This window comes from Polyodon spathula, chromosome 6, assembly GCF_017654505.1.
Source record: "Polyodon spathula isolate WHYD16114869_AA chromosome 6, ASM1765450v1, whole genome shotgun sequence".
NCBI classification, from domain to species: Eukaryota; Metazoa; Chordata; class Actinopteri; order Acipenseriformes; family Polyodontidae; genus Polyodon; species Polyodon spathula.
In genome coordinates, this window is record NC_054539.1 from 46,504,363 (window position 1) to 46,526,840 (window position 22,478).

At 36.0% G+C, this 22,478-nt stretch overlaps 1 protein-coding gene across 1 annotated transcript in view; it reads right to left on the minus strand.

Moving 5' to 3' along the window:
• Positions 1–7,516: 7,516 nt before the first annotated feature.
• The window catches only part of LOC121317684 (ewing's tumor-associated antigen 1 homolog), a 61,131-nt gene continuing 46,169 nt past the window's right edge, over positions 7,517–22,478 (minus strand). Inside the window, exons 5-9 of the mRNA XM_041253843.1 lie at positions 14,390–14,540; positions 11,439–11,515; positions 10,836–10,948; positions 8,588–10,554; positions 7,517–7,761 (exon numbers count right to left, since the gene is read on the minus strand). Coding sequence (XP_041109777.1) covers positions 7,637–7,761; positions 8,588–10,554; positions 10,836–10,948; positions 11,439–11,515; positions 14,390–14,540 — 2,433 coding nt within the window. The 3' untranslated portion in view covers positions 7,517–7,636. The remainder of the gene's footprint in view (positions 7,762–8,587; positions 10,555–10,835; positions 10,949–11,438; positions 11,516–14,389; positions 14,541–22,478) is intronic.

A 22,478-nucleotide genomic window follows, 5' to 3' on the forward strand; every position in this document is an offset into this window, starting at 1 on the left:
TGTTTTTACACATATTTATAGACATGTGGTCATTTTATAAAAAGCAATTTGTTTAAAAATAGCACTTTAAATTGTTTAAACCATTAAAAAAAACATTTAAAACGTTTAATAAACTATACTGGATCTAACACCCCTATTTTGAAGTGCGTAGGCTTTCTAAAGCAAATATACATAATTAAAAAGTTGACTTTTCTGGGGTACACCACTCACAATACTTTAATTTTAAATAAATGTTACTTATTTGATCTCTTTGGCAAGAAACTATATCTGCACTTTAATTACAGATAAAGCATTGCGTATTATCACTGTCAAACCAACAGGATGTTATTTTCTTTCCTGAATTAGTTCTGAGGAATTCACCGCAGTTATTATTGAGGTGCACTTGCCACAGATGCAAAGTTTGTTTTAACATTGTCTTTATTACGTCGGCCAGAGACCCGCGCTTACAACTGCACTGTCATATTTTCTTCTTTTTCTTTAAAATTTCAAATTAATAAACCAATACCTAGGTAGTAAAATGAGACCCGGGTCTAGTCATGGAATTTAAAACCTGACAGATACCTGGGTTTACCGGTACTCGCCACAACCTCCAATTAAAATAAATAAATATTCCTGGAGGAAGGTTGTTATGTGTGGTCCATTACATTTTTCACAAAATGTGTGTATTTGCAAGATTACTGGAAAGCAGTTTAGCAAAAGTGGTAAATTGAGAAATTTCAAGTTATATGCATATCTATACTCAACTATGAAGGTTGTGGATATGCACACTCAATTGCAAGTATGACATTTTGAAATACACAATTTGAATTTTCACACCAATATCTCCAATATGTAGTCCAAGAGATGCTTTTCTATTTTGTGTTTAATGTATTCCTTTGAATCCAAGACGCAGCCCAAAATTTTCTACCCATAATTTCAGGAGAAATTATATAAAACTTGTATTTACAAAAATACAACCTCATACCTGTTCTTCTCCCTTTTAGTGAACTGTGGTATAGTAATATAAAATATAGGGGTCTGATCAGCATTTACGAGCCAAACAAAATGCTGAAATTGTTTCTCTTCAAATTCCTCAGGAAGCTAATGATGCTAAATTTGTGTACTCGGGTAGTCGCCCAATGTCTTTTGCAGCGATTTTAATAGAAGCATCACTACACTTTAATTGAAAAGGCAGGTTCCCCCCCAAAAAAATGAAAGGTTTAAAAAAAAAAAAAAAAAAAAAAAAAAAAAAAAAAGTCAAATTCAAATGAATACAGTATTTTTCCAAAACAAAGAAATAAAAAAAATATTTTTTTAAATGAATATTAGATTTCAGCCACTGATCAGTTTGCACGTTTGTCTAGTTACAGATAAAGTTATGGAATTTATTTAAATAAAGCATCTGATCAAACTACATTTGTATAACTATAGTTCTCACAGAAATTGACTGTTTGGAGCAGCAAATGTACGTAGAGGAAAATAAATCTGTTGAATGCATCACCCCTAACAGACTGAAAGCCACCAGGGAGATAGAAGGTCAGAACAGCTGGGTTCAGGTAGGCAGAAGCAGGGAAAAAAAGAAACTTAGTCAAACACAACCACCAGAAATCAAAACAACCAACAAATTTGAGTCACTTCAGAATTTTGATGAGCAGAACCAACAACAAGAGAATGAAAGGAACAACATCCAGGACCCCATTGACAGTGGTGACCAGACAGCAAAAAGAAGGGAGGTCATGATTGTTGGGGACTCCATATTGAGAAACACAGCAAGTTCAATTCGCAGTTTGGACCCCCTTACTACAACAGTGTGCTGCCTTCCGGGAGCCTCGGTCAAGCACATCACTGAGAATGTGGACAGGCTCCTAGAACGAACAGGAGACAACCCGGTAGTAGTCGTCCACATCGGTACAAACAACATTGGAAGAGACAGACCAAAATCCCTGCAAAACAAATTCAGAAAGCTAGGAAGGAAATTAAAAGAGAAAACCAAAACTGTGGTATTTTCTGGTATACTACCGGCACCTTGCAAAGGACCATATGGACAGCTGGAAGTAATTAATCAAAACGTATGGGAAGGCTTCACCTATCTTGATCATTGGACCACATTCTACAACGAGGACTATCTGTATAGACGGGACGGACTGCACTTAAATAACAAGGGAACCAGTCTACTTGGAGAAAAGATCCTCGAGCAGGTTCAGAAGCATTTAAACTAGAAAGGAAGGGGGGAGAAATCAACAAAAAAACAGAAGGGAGACCGCATCAAAACAAGAACAACAACTCAGGTAAGACAACCATTAAATGTATTTATCTAAATGCTAGAAGTATCAGAAACAAAATTCTAGAACTTGAAGCTCCTGCACTAACAAGTAACTATGATGTGATAGGTGTTACTGAAACTTGGTTGTCTGAGAGAGATGGGGACGAATATAATTTGTGGGTATACACTGTATAGGAAAGACAGGCAGGACAGAAGAGGAGGAGGGGTAGCGCTATACATAAGAAACAGTCTTGAAGCCCAGGTGTTAAACCTGGACAAAGAAAATAAAACCGAATCAATATGGGTCAGAATAACAGACAAAAATTCAAAGGGCATAATAATAGCAGCATGCTATAGACCGCCAGATTCAGACGGTGAGCAAAATAATCTGTTATACAATGACATTAGAAATGCGTGTAGCAAAGGATAAGCCCATACTAATGGGGGATTTCAACTTCCCCCAAATAAAGTGGGAAAACCCGGTGGGTAGCACGAAGGATGAAATAGAAATGGTGGAAATGACAAATGACTGCATCCTAACACAATTTGTCAAGGCACCGACTAGAGGGGAGGCATACCTTGATTTAGTCTTTTCAAATAACGAAGACAGAATAACTAAAACAGGTTAGAGAACCACTGGCAAACTCAAACCACAACATGGTCTCATTTGAAGTGTTTTTTAAAACCCCAAAAGTAATGACTAAAGCTAAGGTTTACAATTTTAGAAAAGCAAACTATGAAGGTATGAAACAGAGACTAACAGAAGTAGACTGGAGTAAAATAGAGAAAACACCCACAGAAGAAGGATGGTTGTTCTTCAAAAATGTAGTACTAGAGGCGCAAAACAATTACATCCCTAAAGTAGACAAAACAATGTAAAACTAAATTGCCAAAATTGTTTAACAGATCAATCAAAAAAAATATTCAGCGAAAAAAGGCACTTTATAGAGCATTAAAAAAGGAACAAAAAGAAAGTACACAGAAAGAGTACATGGAACTGCAAACGCAAGTCAAAAAGGAAGTTAGAAAGGCCATAGAAATGAACATTGCTAAGGGAGCTAAAACCAATTCGAAAATGTTTTTCCAATATTACAACAGCAAGAGAACATTCAAAGAGGAGATTAAATGTTTAAGAGATACAAATGGCACATCAGAAGAAGGTTCTGTTTTTCCTGCAACCTTACAACATCTGTTCCGGCGTCAGCATCTATATACTATGCTTAACGAATCCACTCGATTACAGGTTAGCTTTTACCAACTTGAAGCTCCGCCTGTCATCCAAGTAACTATCCTATCCGTATCTCCTCTATTTTACTATGTTAACTGAAATCTGAGTAGGACTCAAGGACACAGGTTGAGCACACTAACTGTTATAAATTGCACAATAATGCTGTTTATACCTGTAAGGAAACAGCAGGAAGGACAGACACCCTTTATAGAAGTGTAGCGCTATACAAGGAAAGCCATACTTGAATGGGGGATTTCAACTTCCCCCAAATAAAATGGGAAAACCCGGTGGGTAGCGCGAAGGACGAAATAGAAATGGTGGAAATGACAAATGACTGCTTCCTAACACAATTTGTGAAGGCACAAACTAGAGGGGAGGCATGCCTTGATTTAGTCTTTTCAAATAACAAAGATAGAATAACTAAAACAGAGGTCAGAGAACCACTGGCAAACTCAGACCACAACAATGGTCTCATTTGAAGTGTTTTTTAAATCCCCAAAAGTAAAGACTAAAGCTAAAGTTTACAATTTTAGAAAAGCAAACTATGAAGGTATGAAACAGAGACTAACAGAAGTAGATTGGAGTAAAATAGAGAAAACACCCACAGAAAAAGGATGGCTGTTCTTCAAAAATGTAGTACTAGAGGCGCAAAACAATTATATCCCTAAAGTAGACAAATCTAAATGTAAAACTAAATTGCCAAAATGGTTTAATAGATCAATTAAAAAAAATATTCAGCGAAAAAAAGGCACTTTACAGAGCATTAAAAAAGGACCAAAAAGAAAGTACGCACAAAGAGTACACAGAACTGCAAACGCAAGTCAAAAAGGAAGTTAGAAAGGCCAAGAGAGAAATAGAAATGAACATTGCTAAGGGAGCTAAAACCAATTCCAAAATGTTTTTCCAATATTACAACAGCAAGAGAACATTCAAAGAGGAGATTAAATGTTTAAGAGATACAAATGGCAAAATCGTAGAGGAAGAAAAAAAAATAGCAAATATATTAAATGATTACTTTTCACAAGTTTTTACAAAGGAAGATACTGACAACATGCCCCACATGTCATCCAGTTCCTATCCAGTTTTAAATAACTTTAGCATAACTGAGGCAGAAGTGTTAAAGGGACTAGGAGCTCTTAAAATAAACAAATCCCCTGGGCCGGATGAGATCCTCCCAGTAGTACTCAAAGAAATGAAAGAAGTAATTTACAAACCGCTAACCAAGATCATGCAGCAGTCTCTTGACACAGGGGTGGTACCGACAGACTGGAAAATTGCAAACGTAATACCGATCCACAAAAAGGGAAACAAAACTGAACCAGGTAACTACAGACCAGTAAGCCTGACTTCTATTATATGCAAACTTATGGAAACTATAATAAGATCCAAAATGGAAAATTACCTATATGGTAACAGGGTACTGGGAGACAGTCAACATGGTTTTAGGAAAGGGAGATCGTGTCTAACTAACTTGCTTGATTTTTTTGAGGATGCAACATCGATAATGGATAATTGCAAAGCATATGACATGGTTTATTTAGATTTCCAGAAAGCTTTTGACAAAGTCCCGCACAAAAGATTAATTCTCAAACTGAACGCAGTTGGGATTCAAGGAAACACATGTACATGGATTAGGGAGTGGTTAACATGTAGAAAACAGAAAGTACTGATTAGAGGAAAAACCTCAGAATGGAGTGTGGTAACCAGCGGTGTACCACAGGGATCAGTATTAGGTCCTCTGCTATTCCTAATCTACATTAATGATTTAGATTCTGGTATAGTAAGCAAACTTGTTAAATTTGCAGACGACACAAAAGTAGGAGGAGTGGCAAACACTGTTGCAGCAGCAAAGGTCATTCAAAATGATCTAGACAAGATTCAGAAATGGGCAGACACATGGCAAATGACATTTAATAGAGAAAAGTGTAAGGTACTGCACGCAGGAAATAAAAATGTACATTATAAATATCATATGGGAGATACTGAAATTGGAGAAGGAATCTATGAAAAAGACCTAGGAGTTTTTGTTGACTCAGAAATGTCTTCATCTAGACAATGTGGGGAAGCTATAAAAAGGCTAACAAGATGCTCGGATACATTGTGAAAAGTGTTGAATTTAAATCAAGGGAAGTAATGTTAAAACTGTACAATGCACTAGTAAGACCTCATCTTGAATATTGTGTGCAGTTCTGGTCACCTCGCTATAAAAAAAGATATTGCTGCTCTAGAAAGAGTGCAAAGAAGAGCGACCAGAATTATTCCGGGCTTAAAAGGCATGTCATATGCAGACAGGCTAAAAGAATTGAATCTGTTCAGTCTTGAACAAAGAAGACTACGTGGCGACCTAATTCAAGCATTCAAAATTCTAAAAGGTATTGACAGTGTCGACCCAAGGGACTTTTTCAGCCTGAAAAAAGAAACAAGGACCAGGGGTCACAAATGGAGATTAGACAAAGGGGCATTCAGAACAGAAAATAGGAGGCACTTTTTTACACAGAGAATTGTGAGGGTCTGGAATCAACTCCCCAGTAATGTTGTTGAAGCTGACACCCTGGGATCCTTCAAGAAGCTGCTTGATGAGATTCTGGGATCAATAAGCTACTAGCAACCAAACGAGCAAGATGGGCCGAATGGCCTCCTCTCGTTTGTAAACTTTCTTATGTTCTTAAAATGAATGTACTGAATCTCTTTACAGCCCGTATGTTACACTAAAGCACTAGGGATATCTCCCCCCCATGGATTTAACACGTAACACATTAATTATAGAAACACAATCTTTTTCATTTATAAACACTACGAACAATGATTTACAAAAACAATATGCTTAAAATTATTTGTATGTGCATATTAAACTTTACTACAGCTATGGCCAAACATTTTGCATAACCTAGAATTTTAGGATTGAGACAGATGAACAGAATTTAACATCATGCAATTAAAGAAACTACAAAATGATATTGCAAAAGTCTACCCTAAGCCATAATAGTACAGTATTTCAAAATGCCACATTTCGTTCTCTCAGTTTCTCATGAAGTATGTGGAAAAGTACAAAGCGGTATGTAATTAAATATGTTAACATAACATTCAGCAGTTTCATTCAACTTTGAAGCAAAATAATTCTACAGGGTAATGCAAAACTAGCATCAATAAAAACTGGTCATAGCTGTAGTCACCATTCCATTATTCTTATTTTTAGCTAAAGCAGTGATCAATTCCATTAAATTTTAGAGAGAGAACCGATACACAAAAACGAGATATCAGCATGGTTACTGACATAACCGCAAGAGGCTACATAGAAAACAAACAGAAAGTTACACCTTTCACTGAAAGGAAATATTTACTGTCAACATGGCCTAAAAAGTTAATTAACCTAATTTGTGAAAGAGGGAGCACCGTATAGCTGATATTACTATAACCACTCCTACAGTCTGAAAAGGTAACAGATTTTAAAGAAATCATTAGAACATGTAACGACACACTCTTAGAATTTGATTTAAATAACATAACCAACCAAAGCTAGTACTCAATTCTAAAAGTGCACTCTATATACAACGTAGTGACCCTGGAGGCTTTTATATTGGCTCAAGTAGGTAAACTATATAGGATTCAAGGTTTTATACTATTTTTAAAACCAGGGATTCTGTCTTGATAGGAATGTTCTTTTGTTCCTGAAAGGTCAAATTTCAATATAGCCTTTAGTAATAACAGTTCAAGTTTAAAAAAAAAAAAAAAAAAAAAAAACCCAACATACTAGCAGGAGCTTGTATTGTTTAAGAAAAACAAAACAAAAAATACTTTTCCTTGTAAGGTGAAACCTTTCTTTTCTGCCACTCAAACACCACATTACCAATTCTTTTTCATTTTTTACCGGATCCCAGATGTACTTTTTCTGAGAAAAAGAAGAAAGTCCATCTGTGGGCTTGGCTCCACGATTAAATTAAACTAAACATGTTAAGGTGTCAGCACCTTTTCAGTTTGTTTTATATATATATATATATATATATATATATATATATATATATTATATATATAATATATATTTGAAGTAATAAGGCTGAAATAATCCCAGTGATTTAATTCAGAATCCAGACATTTGGCAGAAACAGGTATAGTCAGTTCTTCAGCTCTCCAGTTCTTTGGAATGGTACGGCTCAAGTGCTTACTGATCACACTGGCGCACCATTCTGAAGAGATGTCTGTATTCTCATCCGTCTTCGTGCCAGTGCTTCTTGTTTCTTTTTTTCAATCTCTTCTTGAGAGCATTTTACAGTCCGATGGTTGGTTACAAAAACTAGAAAATTTGGGAAAGAATCAGTGAAATTATTAAATATTTATAAAGACACGATCTCACGTATAGCTTTTGCTGCCATCTACAGAAGCGACACATACACTGAACACAACTTCAAAACAAGATTTAAAGCAGAACATAACTTTTAATGATATATTACATATGACATACAGCCACACTTTTCCCTCTGGATGTATTTAATGCCCCCCATTATTCAACTGAGCAATACTGTTTATTCAATTGTTTAATTGTGCAATTTGGTGAGGGACCATAATTTAGGTACAGGACCTTCCAAAGCACTAAAATTCCCCGACAAGTCAGTCCTGGGCTACCTTCAAGCAAATAATACGGACAAGCATAGTGGCTTTGTGATGTGAATTAACAGACAGAGGGCTAAGCTTGGACAACCACTTCACTTGTGACCTGATCTGGATTCAAACTCAGAGATGAAACAAACAAGTTTGAGTAATCCTGCTTTGTTGCCCTGTCATTAAAGTAACGCTAATGAAAATAGATGGAAATAGAGCTTTCAAAAGCTGGCTCAGCCTTCTAAATTTCAAAACAGACAATTTTTTTTCACTAAATTAACACACATTTATAAAAACCGGATTTGAAGATTAAAATTAAAAGTTCTCTGTTCCTTCTATATCTAACAGTATCTTTTTTTTTTTTTTTACAAACAGTACACAATATATAACATATAAAATACATGCCCATACATGTAAATCTAGACATTACATTAGTAAGAACTTATCCTGAGGACTAAAAATCCAAAATGGCAACTGCTTGAGTACAGATTCCGCTTAAAAAAAAAAAAAAAACACCTTACCTTTACTACTTGTCAGTGCAATTGAGCCAGAAAGATGCCTTTTGGAAGAAGCACCAGTAATTCCACTGGAAGATGGATGTGATTGGACAGTTCCTTTATCATAACTTTGCTTATAGGTTATATTTCCAGAGGCAAGTCTTGTCATTTTACTACATTGTTCTTTTGAAACTTCAGTGCTCCTTAGTTTTGTAAATACATACTTTGAAGTATCTGATTTGTTGTTATTAATAGAAGGCACAAACACACTCTGATCTGAATTTGCATTCAAAGTGTAGGTTTTCTGGTTTAAAGACGAAGTTGCATTAATGGGAGAGTCATTTCCAAATGTAGTAGGAACAGAATTAGCTTGATTAATTGTAGCTGGAGGTTTATTTGTTGCGTTTCCCACAGATCTGTTTTGGTAACGGTTTTCAGGAGCAGCATAACTGCTTTGAGCAGACATTCCTCGAACAGCACTTGGTGCTGGGCCAGATTTCATTTTGTTTGGGTAGGTGACTGGTTGGGAGTTATTCCTTTTCACAGAAGATGACATAATGTTTGTGCTAAGCCCTGTGCTTTGAGCCTCAGCCAACTTGTCTACATCATCACACACCTGATAAAACAAGTCATCATCATCAACATCACCCCAAAGACTGTCACACTCATCAACAGCATTTATTAAAACTCCATCTGAGAATCTGGATTCACTGCAGTCATCAACCGAAAAGGTGGTTTGTTTTGGTGCCTCAACTCTGACTTGTTGACATTTGACATGTGGGTATACAGGCTTTGATGTCCTATACATAGAATCACAAGATGTTGCACTTTGCTGATTAAAGGTCTTGTCTGTGCTACCTGCACTTTTTACACTTTGAACCTGCTGAAAGTTGTGTGTGTTTTTAGAAGGCGTGCTGGGTGACCCTTTGTTGAACCTTGTTTCATTTTTATATAAGTTTTGTTGATGCAAGTCTTTCTGTGGTTCAGGTTTATTGGATGCACAAAAGGCAGTCTGCTTAGATATATTCTCCACACTTGTCTCACCTGCTTGGACCTGTAAGTTTTTTTGCAGCACAAAAGTAGTTCTATTCCTTACTTTTTCAAAAGCATTGTTTTTTCTTTGAAATTCTCCTGGATTCATATCAATGCCATGCTGCCGAGACTCCTTACCAGTTAAACCACTATGCAACATAGAAGACACGCTGCTGCCATGTTCAATACATTTGTTTGTCTTTTCCCTAGACACACACTGATTATTTTGGGTAATATTAGCACCTGTTTGTTTACAACAGTGGGTCCTTTTAGGAGTTGCAATAAGCTTAGGGTTCTGAGTAATTTCTGAGACAAAAGAGTCATCAAGCAAATCACTGCTCCAATCATCATCAAAATCATCTGTGGATACAGATGACACAGATGATTTAGAGGCCAATTCTGCTCTGTTTATAGGTGGTTTTGATGAAGAAACAGTTGTGTGCTTTATTGCACATTGCTCTGTTGTATTTTGGTAAGAATTCAGCTTTATTTCAAACCCAGGAGTCTTATTAAATTTGAAGTTCACGTCCCCTTTGTAAGTACTTTTTGCAACATTATTAGTCTCTGCACCAAACAAGCCATTTCTTTCTGGTGACGAAAATGATGACTTTGACGAATTCTGACTCAGTCTACCACTCAAGAGCTGAGTAGGAGCATCAAACAGGGCATTGATATCTGCTTCCGCCTCCTGATCTACCGATTTCTGGCTACTGTTTTTAATTTGAATTTCCTCTTGTGTGCCAGCATTTTTTGAATTAAAGGAACTCATCTTTTTCATTCCAGTCAGTTCACCTAAAGGAGGAAGACCTTTTTCATGCATATCTGATTCCATCTGGTCTTCATTCTCATGCTGGAAAATATTATCTAGATTTTTGTCATGATATTGTTCACCACCTTGTTGAATCATATTTCTGTCAAACTGCTTTGCTAACTTCATAAGGTCCTCCACACCACTGCTCCTGTGAAATTAATACATCAAATCAATAAATAAACACCATAAAATCGACCAAAACATAACATTTATTCACAGTACTTTAAACAAAAATAAATTGTATTTGGGACCCTGAAAATAGTATGGTACATTCAGATCTGATTTTAAACGATCAGTGAAGGAAGTATCTAAAAGTGGCTTTGGTAGGTACGTTATTTAATGTAGCAAATAAACAGAGTATAACTGTGACCTTAAGTGATCCTTCCATAGCTTGGACTACTTTACTTGAGTTGGAATTAAGTAACTCACCTAAAGGAATTTTTTTTTGGTTTAGCCCGAAGTACCCGAGGAGTGCATGGAATTGCACTGTCACCAATCCACATTTCAAGCAGTGGAACTTCAGGGCCGGCTGGTTTTTCATCCTTTAATAAAATGAATGATCAACATTATCAATGTAGAACAGTAGGATGGTTAACAGCCCCCAATTACCACCAACTTCAGACTACTTTTGACACAGATTATCACTAATATTGGAATACCCAATGTTACCCTGGGTAAGGTATTTCATGATTAATGCTAATCAGTCTGTGAAACTGGCCAAATGAGTTCAGAATGTTTGCTCATACCACATCTCAATCATCATAATTAACATTCATGTTTCAGTATATTTCACCCTCAGAGCCAGTTGGTTACATAGACATACAGTACATTGGCACTACATTATGTAAAGTTCAAGTATCAAAAGGTTTATATTCATTAGTTAAATTGTGTATCTAATGTATACATGCAATAAAATATCAACAGCACTTTGCTGAATTACCACTCCAACAGCAAGGCAATTCATTAAAAATAAATAAATAAATAAATAAAAAAAACGGTGAAGGATCCTTAAAACATAAAAACGTCATTTACCTTGGGTGCAATCCGATTCACAAGGTCTGAAATTTCTACAGCATGTCCACTGACTGCAAGTTTGTTTTCTCCTTTACCTAAGTATGCATAACACAAAAATAAATAAACACACAATAATGGCACCCTTTCTAAACAATTTATACTATTGTTATGTATTGTCTACTTGCAAAAAAATCAACTGTGGACGTTTCAATACATCAAATTACAAAACAGAACGAGGTGGGGAGCAGGTTACACTTAACCCAGGTACGTCTATTGTCCTACATATGTCACTTGTACTAGTAAAGCCAGAACAGGGCATGATCATGTTATCCCCCCTTCCACTATATCTACAAACATAACCTGTGATTATACTTTGATATAAACCAATGAGGAAATGTTCAGGTTTTCTGGGTACTGCTATCTAGAATTAAATAAATCTTTACTATAAAGTCATTAAGAAAATGAAAGGCTTCCTTCACAGAGCAAATACAGTCCTTTGTATAAAAGTAACATGCTTTTAGACCTGCATATAGCGCTTATTTATTATACACATCACGGCACTACAATTAAACAATTTGAAAAAATAAAGCTGCAAGTTTGTGGAAGTTTAATCAATTTAAACATATAGGCTTTATTTTTCATATGTATCATTGGAGGTGCTGTGAACAGGGTTATCAGACATCCTAGCAAAACTGGGATCGTCCCAGTTTTCAGCCTTTATTTTTTGTCCCGGTCAGAAACAGTAAAAATTGTTCAGTTGTCTCGGTTTTGCAATTTTAGTCATTTTTTTTTTTGTGTGTGTGCGCTCAGTAAGTGAACAGCAGAGTAATTTAACCTAAATAGTGTTTAGCAGCCGTAAAGTCCAATTTTGGCGGGCCTATAAAAATGTGGCGTATGTAAAGAATGGTGTTAACTTGCCATTCTGCACACCACTATGAAATTTGCACTTTGCCATCACTAATACTGAAATATTCAAATGAAGGAAAAAGCATGGAATTGGGCAGGAGCTGGATAATAAGCAGGCGCAAGAATTATAATAATTTTGCCTTGCACTTAGATAATTGCTGACCCTCCAAAAACTTTACACCTCTTCTTGCAATGTGCAATCCATTGTAGAAGAGAATAATTAAGAGCTGTATAAAAGCACACACCTGCAGAGACCTGTCACTGGCTTCAGGACGGCTGCTGTAGTAAACTTCTGTCGAGCAGAGGCAGGAATATGTCCAGAGAAGACCCTGCATATTCAATCCCATGGTAACTTTGTTTGGGATGCTGGAGGATGTGGTACAAAAGCGTTTCACTACGCAGGTCACCCTAAACCTGCAATAACTGGACTGAGGGATGAGCTGGTTGGTTGAGCCTTTTCCAAACAAATCCTCAACATCAATTCCCTTTGCTCTTTCATCTGCTCCAGGAAATCTTTAATGCTCTGAACACTACCCTCCCCGGGGTTTATACGTGCCCAGCGATTGAGATGCTTGAGAGGAATCAGCGAGACTGCCTTCATCCTCACTGTCTACTGAGGGATTGTCTGTCACTGTGCTGACAGCCTGCGCGCTGCACGTCTCTGCAGAGCTCTCAGGCTCCATACTAACACTGCTGCCGTCAAAAGAAATAATGCGTTTTTTAGTGACAGCACTGCCCTCTGTTTTACTCACCCTTTTTTTCCCCCTGGCAATCTAAAAACCTCACTATCCTCTGTGAACTTTACCCCTTCTACCTGCATCTGAACATCACCTCACACACTAGCAACAGTCTCTGTGTCCATTTGCTCACTCTCTTCCTCCGTTCCGTGACTTTCTGCGCTCTCATTGTCTTTTGCTGTATCTTGTACTTTGGTTTGGCTTTCCGTCCTCAACACAGCGTCACTGCCTGCCTCCAGGGGCTCAGCCTCCCTCCTGTGCCGGCCATCCTGCCCGCTGTTGCTGACAAAGCGTCAGCTCAGCACATAGAACTGTTCACCAGTACACTAACCAATAAACGCAAAACAATATAAATACAAAAAAGACGAAAAGACCGACAAACCTACCTGCAGCACTCATTCACACACATATGTACTCATGCACATATGTTTCGATTAGGACAATAGAAAGAAAAGTACAAGTTACTGAAATAAATACACCCAATGTTTCATTTTTAAATTATGATTGTGTTATATTATTTTAAGGCCACCAGTGAATTAAAAAATAAATAAATAAAATAGTTTCACTCTGGAAATCTGGTAACCCTAGCTTTGAATATGTATAAGCACTAGCTTTAGGCCGCAAAGCACTTTATTTTTAACCAAAGCAATGTATTCGCTCCTTAGAAAGAATCTTAAATTTTATTCATATCATTAATAGTACTGTGATGCACTGTTAGTATATGGCAAATACACTTTAGTTCTGGGGGGAGAATGTACACAATTTAAAGTTACAATGTTTCACTTTAGCTATTAAATGAGTTTCCCCTTTGCCGAATAGCAAATGAGTATTTTTTCACGGGTAAGGAAATAAACAGGAGTTATTGTTTACATTTACATACAAGAAGAGATGTCAGACGAATGTGTAAATGTATACACCACCACCTGTTTCGATGCTTCTCTCCATTTCTAATAACAAAATTCAAACTTAATTGGCACGGAAACACACAAGTGACAAATAACAGGCTTATTGTCGATTTAAAACACTTCCGCCTCTGTTTTGGGAAGGGGAAATGTATTTACGCAAGATGTATTAAATATAATGTCATCAGGCATGCACAACAGGGCCTGTCTAGGTCTGTGCTTAAGTGTAAACAGGTGGCTCAAATAAATATTTTTTAATCTGATCGAACTGAAGCCAGTTCAGGTCCGAGTTTAAGATGTAAACACACTACTGGAATTACAATTCGGTTATAGTTGGGTTACTCTAAATCACAGAACTGCAATTAAGATTTTTAGCCACGTTCAGGAGCTACAGTACCTATTCCCTACGTAGAAATAAACTTACCAAATCTGGCTGGTGGAGAAGCTGGGTCCCAAAATATATCTTGCTGGAAATGTAACTCATTGTCATTACAACTACAAGGAGAGACTGTAGAACTTGATGTGTGATGACTGGTCCTTAAATATCTTTTAGGAGTTAAGAGTATAGAAAACACCTTTGTTGAAACATATATATATTATATATATATATATAATATATATATATTATAGACTATATATATATATAGATATATATTCTGTTCCACGACATCATCGTAGCAAACAAGTTCAGGAAGTGTCACCGGCTACACTTTCATAATTGTGTACCTTAACTATTTGTAAGAAAACAAGTGACAACAACCAGAGCACGGCAAGTTAACAACAACAACAACAACAACGTGCCAGTCATTTCTCTTCGGGAAAAATACATAGTATTTTTAAATTTAATATAAAATTAACTGCATAATATAAATCAGTCTAAAGTAACATCGGCTATGTATTTATTTTACCAAAATGCACGACACTACGACTTTACACGTTTACACAACTGTGACACTGACTTTCCGGAAACTTAATATTTTTCAAATGATGATGCGATTACTTGTCGCTTAGTATCGACATTACATTTCTCTTACCTTCACTTTTTGTAGATGAAGGGGAAAACTGTGTATGTGGGCCTCTGCTCAGTTTGTTTGTTTTCGATTTGTTTGATGTCCGTCTGTCTTTTGGTCTCTCTTCCTTTTTTTCCAACACCGCCAGGTTTAACTTTTCAAAACGTTTTCTTCTTGTCGTCATTATATCGACGATGTCTTGCACAAACACATGTTTTATAAAAGTTAAAAATAACACATTTTAACCACGTTAGTAACAGTTTAAGTTTCTTCCTATTAGATTCGCTGTCATCTTTGGCTTTTCATTCAATTCCATTTACCATTGGTCGAATGTAACCGGATGCCACCCTGATTGGTCATTGTAAGTATTGGAACGGCCCCAAGCAAAAAAAAAAAAAAAAAAAAAATCCTTAAAGGGCGACACACACTAATTATTTTAAATCAATTCCACCACTGCAAATGCCTTGGACAAATGAAAACAATTTTAAGGTTGGTTATTCCGCTATAAAAACAAAGCAATTAACAACTGTAAGCTGTGATTGTTGACCACAACCACACACACACACACATATATATATATAATATATATATATATATATAAGGTTTAAGTTTTCCCAGCTCAATTCCAAAAGGGTCGAGTTTTGACGATTGCTCGTTTGCATTATTTGCGCACAAACGTATGATACGAAACCATAACGGTGTTTGTATGACTATCTACTTTCGTGTCATTGCCACAAACATCGCAAATAGATGAAGACAGCAACATTTTGTGTGTGTGTATATGTATATATTATATATATATATATATATATATAATATATATATATATATATATAATATATATATTGATATATATATATACATATTTTTGAATATATATGAGAGACAAAACAGGATTTTGAAGTTGCCTTTACTGCAGAAAATCAACACGTGAATTGAGGGCTAAACCTTTGCAAAGTTGAGTCTGGTGATTCATTATCAGCATGAGCATGCCAATACAATAATAGCTTTTAACAAATTAAATAAGTACCATCATCAATATGTGTTTATTTTGTTAATAGTTTGAAAAGCGTACATTTTATAGTTTCTAATAGTATGCCTTCTCTCGCTCAAATCATTAATACTGACCAGCTGTTCACTGTTTCTGACACGAGAACACCTGATCAGTGTTATTATTTAATTGGGAGAGTCAGTGTAAATTAGGGCTATATATTACTAATTAGTAAGATATAAATATCAACTTTTAAATATTGATAATTAAAATACTAATTTTACAAAATTTAAAAAAAAAAAATCTAGAATAACCCTACACACATGTTTATTCAAGATGCTTTTATTTTGTAAGATTGTCACAATGATTCAGATAAATAAGACGCAGTGTAAATTAAGCAAGTGTTTAGTGCTCAGTTCCCGTCCCAAAGTCTTCTGGAATTATGTGGCCAGGTGGCAAGCTTATATAGGTCCTAAAGTACATGAGCCGTGTTTTAATTACATTTTAATGAAAACTAATGGTAGGAAAATAGTTGTAAATATTTGAAAACTATCTCATGTTCAAGTTTACCTACACTGGGACCACTTCATCGTCCCTCCATTATATGTTTGTTAAATCACATACAAGTCCATATTGCCATGGTTCCTTGAGTATTCATAAGGAATCTTTACTATATTAAACTGATGGCCACAAGCGTGGTCTAGATTTTTACATGCAAACTTGTTAACTGAGGTTTTAAGGCATTTGCTATTGTTGTTAGGTAGATAAAAAGTACAAAATAAAAAGTGCAGACCTTGTAACTTTTCAAATTTAAAACGGTTCAGTATTTGATTACAAGGGAACTCTTCCCGGGAAACATAAATGCGAAACCTAAATAAATGTGCTGCACAAAAATCTATTTATTTATTGTGGTTTGTACTTTCCCAAAACTGTAGTTGCAGCCAATAGTTTTCGCACTAAAAGTTATTTTTTCTTTTCTTTGAGCCATACTATCATGAAGGTACTGTATTTGGACAGGTTCTAACATCATTTATTTATAATAAAGGCATAATATTGTGGTAGTGATGTCAAAATGGCATATTTGTCTAAAAGATTATACTTGACCTTTGACCCATATTTGACTACTGTGCACCCCGAACAGTTTCAAGGAAAATGTCTTGTTTTAAATCGCTTGACAACACTCACAATTCGTGATTTTTAGGCACTTTTAACAAATCTGTCTTTGTGAAGATTTACAATCATCATCCACCAACAGCAGCACCAACCAAGCAAATGAGACACATAATTAAATAAAAAGCATAGCCCATTGAAACACCTTTTTCTTAACTACCCAGTTTAATTCACTGTTCCTGAATTATCAAAAAGAAAGTTATATTTAAGATTCTTTAATATTGACTTCATTTACATTATTATTATTCATTAAATTCACTTGCAATTTTAACCTTAACACCCATTTATTGTCTTTTTTTTATCACAGATAATTTCCATGTATTATAAAAAAAATAATAGCTGGGCTTCACTGTGTGAATCAATTCTTAGACATTCTGGTATGTGATTAGTTAAAACCTCATCACATAACAAAAACCTATCCAACTATTGCTGCTGCTTAGGGTCAATCGTCCATTTTTTTTAACAAACCCCCACATCATGTTGAACGCTCTTTCTCTCTTCACACAACAAAGCAAAATGGCGGACAACAGAAAATGAATTACAAAAAATAGTACAGAACAAAGATACTGCAAACACTAAAAGTGTCATAAGAACTTTGCTTTCGGTATTTTCTGACTTCCTAAAATTCAAACACATCCAACTCGACGATGTAAATAAATCTGACATTCACAAACTCAACTGACTCCTCTACAGACAGTTCTGTGCCAAAAAAATGTTAATAACTATGCACTATGAACTTCAAAAACATTACTTTCCTGACTGATTCGTGAAACAAATATGGACGGCAGACCTTGGCTCATAGTGGGAAACTAAAGGCCCAAGGGAAGAAGTATAGTTACCTCCAGTGGCTTCAGGAATTATAGGAATCCTTCTGCGGGGGGCATAGTTTCCCACTATGAGCCTCCTCTTCAGTCCATATTTACAATATATTCTACAAGACTAGCACAAGCCTGTTGTCCATTATACACGATCAGATCTTCTGAGACCAGCTTTTTTGACTGATCTCACAGTGATTATATTTGCTGTTTTCTGTGATACACTGAAATGTGAGTAGTGTAGCTTTTACAGAATAGCCAGGCTCAATTTTCATAAAGGAATGGCATCAGATCAAAATACCCAATGAGTCGTTCTGGCCTTTAGCCAGCAGCAGTTCTTAAACAGAGATGAAGTAAGGCATATCTACCATGGCTTCACTGCACAGACATTGGAAAGGCAACAAAGGCAATCAACCTAGTTCAGAACAGAATTGTACTGCAGAAAATGCCAATTTTAATGTGAGCATATTTGAACTGTGCTGGAAAGATAACATTGATTTCTGCAGTTCCTGTATAATCTGGATCAACTGCTGATACACTTCGGCAGACTGTAAGGGATAATGTTGTTCCTGTGAAATTGTTTTGTAATGGCTTTATTTCTGATGATACCTGTTGTGTGGCGTCCTTTATGAACAAAACAGGGAATTGTTGAAATTACTGGTCATCTAATTTTCATTCTGTAAAATGATTCGTAATGTAATATATTTTCCAGACAGGCATTCTTCTGGTTGTTAAGTTTTAAAATTGCTTGGGAAAGGCAAACTGACATCTTCCTTAAAAGCCAACAATGAAGACCTTTAGTACCAATTCTGGAAAAGGTATGTATTTTACACTAAAAAAGAACTGCAGTTACACATGCATCAAATCTAAAACTAGAACCTTAAATACTTAAATTTAGGATGATACTATTACAGAAAAAAAAAGTGATGTATTGTACTTTAGAATAAACCAACAGACCTTTCAGGTTTTCTATTGAACATTGAGAAGGAACGCTTAAGAATTTGAGAAGTTGAGAAAATAATCTACAAAGAGGAATATAGGAAAGGATACAGTTTAAAAACAAAACAAAAAAAGTGTAACTTACTGTGTGTGTGTGTGTGTGTGTGTGTGTATGTATATATATATGTATATGTGTGTGTGTGTGTGTGTATATATATATATATATATATATGTGTGTGTGTGTGTGTGTGTATATATATATATATATATATATGTGTGTGTGTGTGTGTGTATATATATATATATATATATATATATATATATATATATATATATATATATATATATATATGCAACAAATGAATGCACTTACTTGTCACTCGCGATTTCCAACTCCTTCACCAGGTTTCTGATACAAAGCCCATCTCTTCAGTGTTACAATGTACTTGGTTATCCGTCACAGGTGGTGTGTTTTTTTTTTTTCTCGCATGCCTAATCAGTCTGTCTTTACTGTGCAGTTACACAGCGCTTCCTCCTATTTCACATGCTGGGTTGCGTGCCTGCAGCACTTAAATAATAAAGAAGAGGCTTTACACAACAATGTGCATTGCTCCATTCATAAACCGGATTTCAGTCCTGAAATGATAAAGCACTAATAAACACACACAAACACAACACGTTCACAAAGTTCAGAATAAATGCCCTTGGTGCAGATGGTGAAATACAGTGGTGAAGTGTAGTCCGGATTTAATTCTGGTTCTCGCTACTGCTCCTGGATAGTTTAGCTGTCTAACAGTCACAAACAAAACAATTACTAAACTTGACAAAACAAATAAACAAACACACACACTAATGGTTAGTACACTGGTTTTCCTTGTTGGCCTGCTTGTAACCATAACACAAAGAGCAGATCGCTCGGCCACATCCCCTGATAGACCTTCAGTCCCGCCCCCTTCGTTAGCGAGTGCAATCACGTATCCTCCAATCCATGAATGACACATCGCTGTGTAAATTGTGTGAGTTGTCGCTGAAGGAATGTAATTATTTTGGAAGTGCACACCTGCCTGGGCATGGGAATTACTTCCTGTGAGGATTGTTTCCATCAATCAGACCTCTACTGTTTTCTGAATTGTTCTATATGTCTGATTGGGGCAGGACTGTGCGAAGAATTAATAGAAACTTAAAAGGTACATAAGGACCTTTTTATTTTTATTGTGTTATGTGTTTCCATGTGTTGATACAACTGTTTACATAAGGTGTTTTTTTTTTTTTTTTTTTTAATGATTTGACCACTTTTTTAACTTTTAAATTGCATTCCCTGCCTCAAGATGGCTTCCCATGTACCCACATGGACCTTTCAGAACTACGTTTCCCATCATCCTCCTGCTCACTGGTAAATGCAATTCTGCGAGGTCCATGTGGGTACATGGGAAGCCATCTTGAGGCAGGGAATGCAATTTAAAAGTTTAAAAAAGTGGTTAAAATGTAAAACAAAAAAATACAAATTTAAACAATACATACCCCTTACGTAAACAGTTGTAGCAACACATGGGAACACATAACACAATAAAATAAAAAGGTCCTTATGTACCCTTTAACCCCAAGGTTAAACGAGAAAGAGTGCGGGTGAGTGTATAATTCTCTATAACGACGGAATTGCACTAGTTTAATACATAGTTTACCATATAACATTTCAAGCAATGTGATTTTAATACATGTTCTGATGCTCTCCAGAATTGCTGCCGCAATTAAACAACTGAACACATTTGCTGAAGCTGCTCATGCAATTTGCACCCACTTTACCTGTTGATTTAACATCAATTAATTTGTAGTTTAGTGGCGAGGTAAAAAAACTGACCTGGCTTAAACTGTCTGTAAATTCTGGAGCCAGTTGGGAACCCTGCCCTGAAATTAACTGCCAAACCATCCAGTCCAGGGCACACTGTCGCAGTTACACAGCGCCCTCACAGCCCGGGAGGGGGATTGTTGACTAGAATTTATTCTGTCTATCACAGTAATATTTTGATTTAATTTTACTGTTGGGTCATTATGGAGAATTTTACAGACTGCTACAATATGTACCAGATTTAAAAGTATGTACAATATTACAATCCACAGTCTTCTCTTTCGGCAAGTGATTGCAATACTGTCGTTCTGAATTAAAATACTACTTCTGTTGAAAATATAGTACTGTACCAACAATATCAACTACAGTACATCTAAATGGAAGCTCCTTTTCAACTATATATTTTTGGCATTGTATCTTTTTTTGTGTTCCCTGAAAAAAACGGACAAGGGTCGGAACTGGCCAAAATGAAATAATCAGATATGCGTCACATGCGTTTAACCGTCACTGAAGTCAACTTTTTATAGGGTCGGATATGTGAGTGCTGACTGTTAAACTTCTTTAGATAAGCATGCTTATGTGTAACCAAGCTACTATAGTTTGATTTGATTAAGCTAACTGGACCGTTCAACCCACTTCCCTAAATCAATTTGGCAGTCGGCAAGTACAGCTGCATCACATGGCAATGAGGCTGCTGATGCTAAATGACCATATGATTCGTCAGTATACGTGACAAGTTGGCATTTATTAGTTATTTATAGCTGTGTGATTGGATTTAGATTTAAAGTTTTGACTGTGTATGCCAGCCATAAGAACACTGCACCTCTTATGAAGACATTTAATATATGCCCTGTGACACTTGTTGGCTTGACTGATTCATTCTCAGACACTTTCCTCCTTGTCATGGGAACCTAGCACAAAGAAATGCTTTAAAATATATAGGCCACAACAGCGAATTTTAGACTTCAGATGTCATGTACTTTCTAATACTGTACTGTTATTGTTTTATAGACATAACATAATGACACCCTAAGGCTATTTTCTATGGACATGTACTGGCATGAGCTAGAAGACAAAATCTTTTACAGACTTCATATATTATGGCCACGAATGTACTGTATCTAGTTTGTAAAAACCACAAGTGTTGCTTAGAGTTGCCTTTAGACACATCATAATTAAATATTGACTTTTATAGATGGTTTAGTTTATTTAAGAAAATAAACTTGGAAATTTCATCTGAAAATAAAAAGTTGTTTAGCGAAAAACTTTTTTACAATGAGATATAAACCTTTGAAATTCCATGTGACCATAGAAACCTTGTACCATATAATGTTGCACTGCTGACTGTTTTGAGGGTTATTTGATTTTGTATTCATACGTCGCATGGAACTGGTAATCTCCACTGGGTTTTAGACCACCCTGTATTTTTTCATGTAAACAGCGTCTAAATGCTGTAGCCTTGGCAGAAGAAAGTTGGAGGAAATGGCATATATAAAATGAATCTAAGCTCCTTTTATTAACGAAAAACACAAGACTGGAACCACCGACAACCTAACCCAACCAGGCCACCACATTATTTTTATACAGTTCTTGCAGACCTGCTTGAAGACAGTCAGACAGAAAATGATAAACAAAGTAACACATTTATACAAATCATGTACAACACCAATACACACAGATGCACAAAACACCCAATTGCAACTATTTACAGAATTCCGCAGTCCCAGGACCCTTGCTGCTGC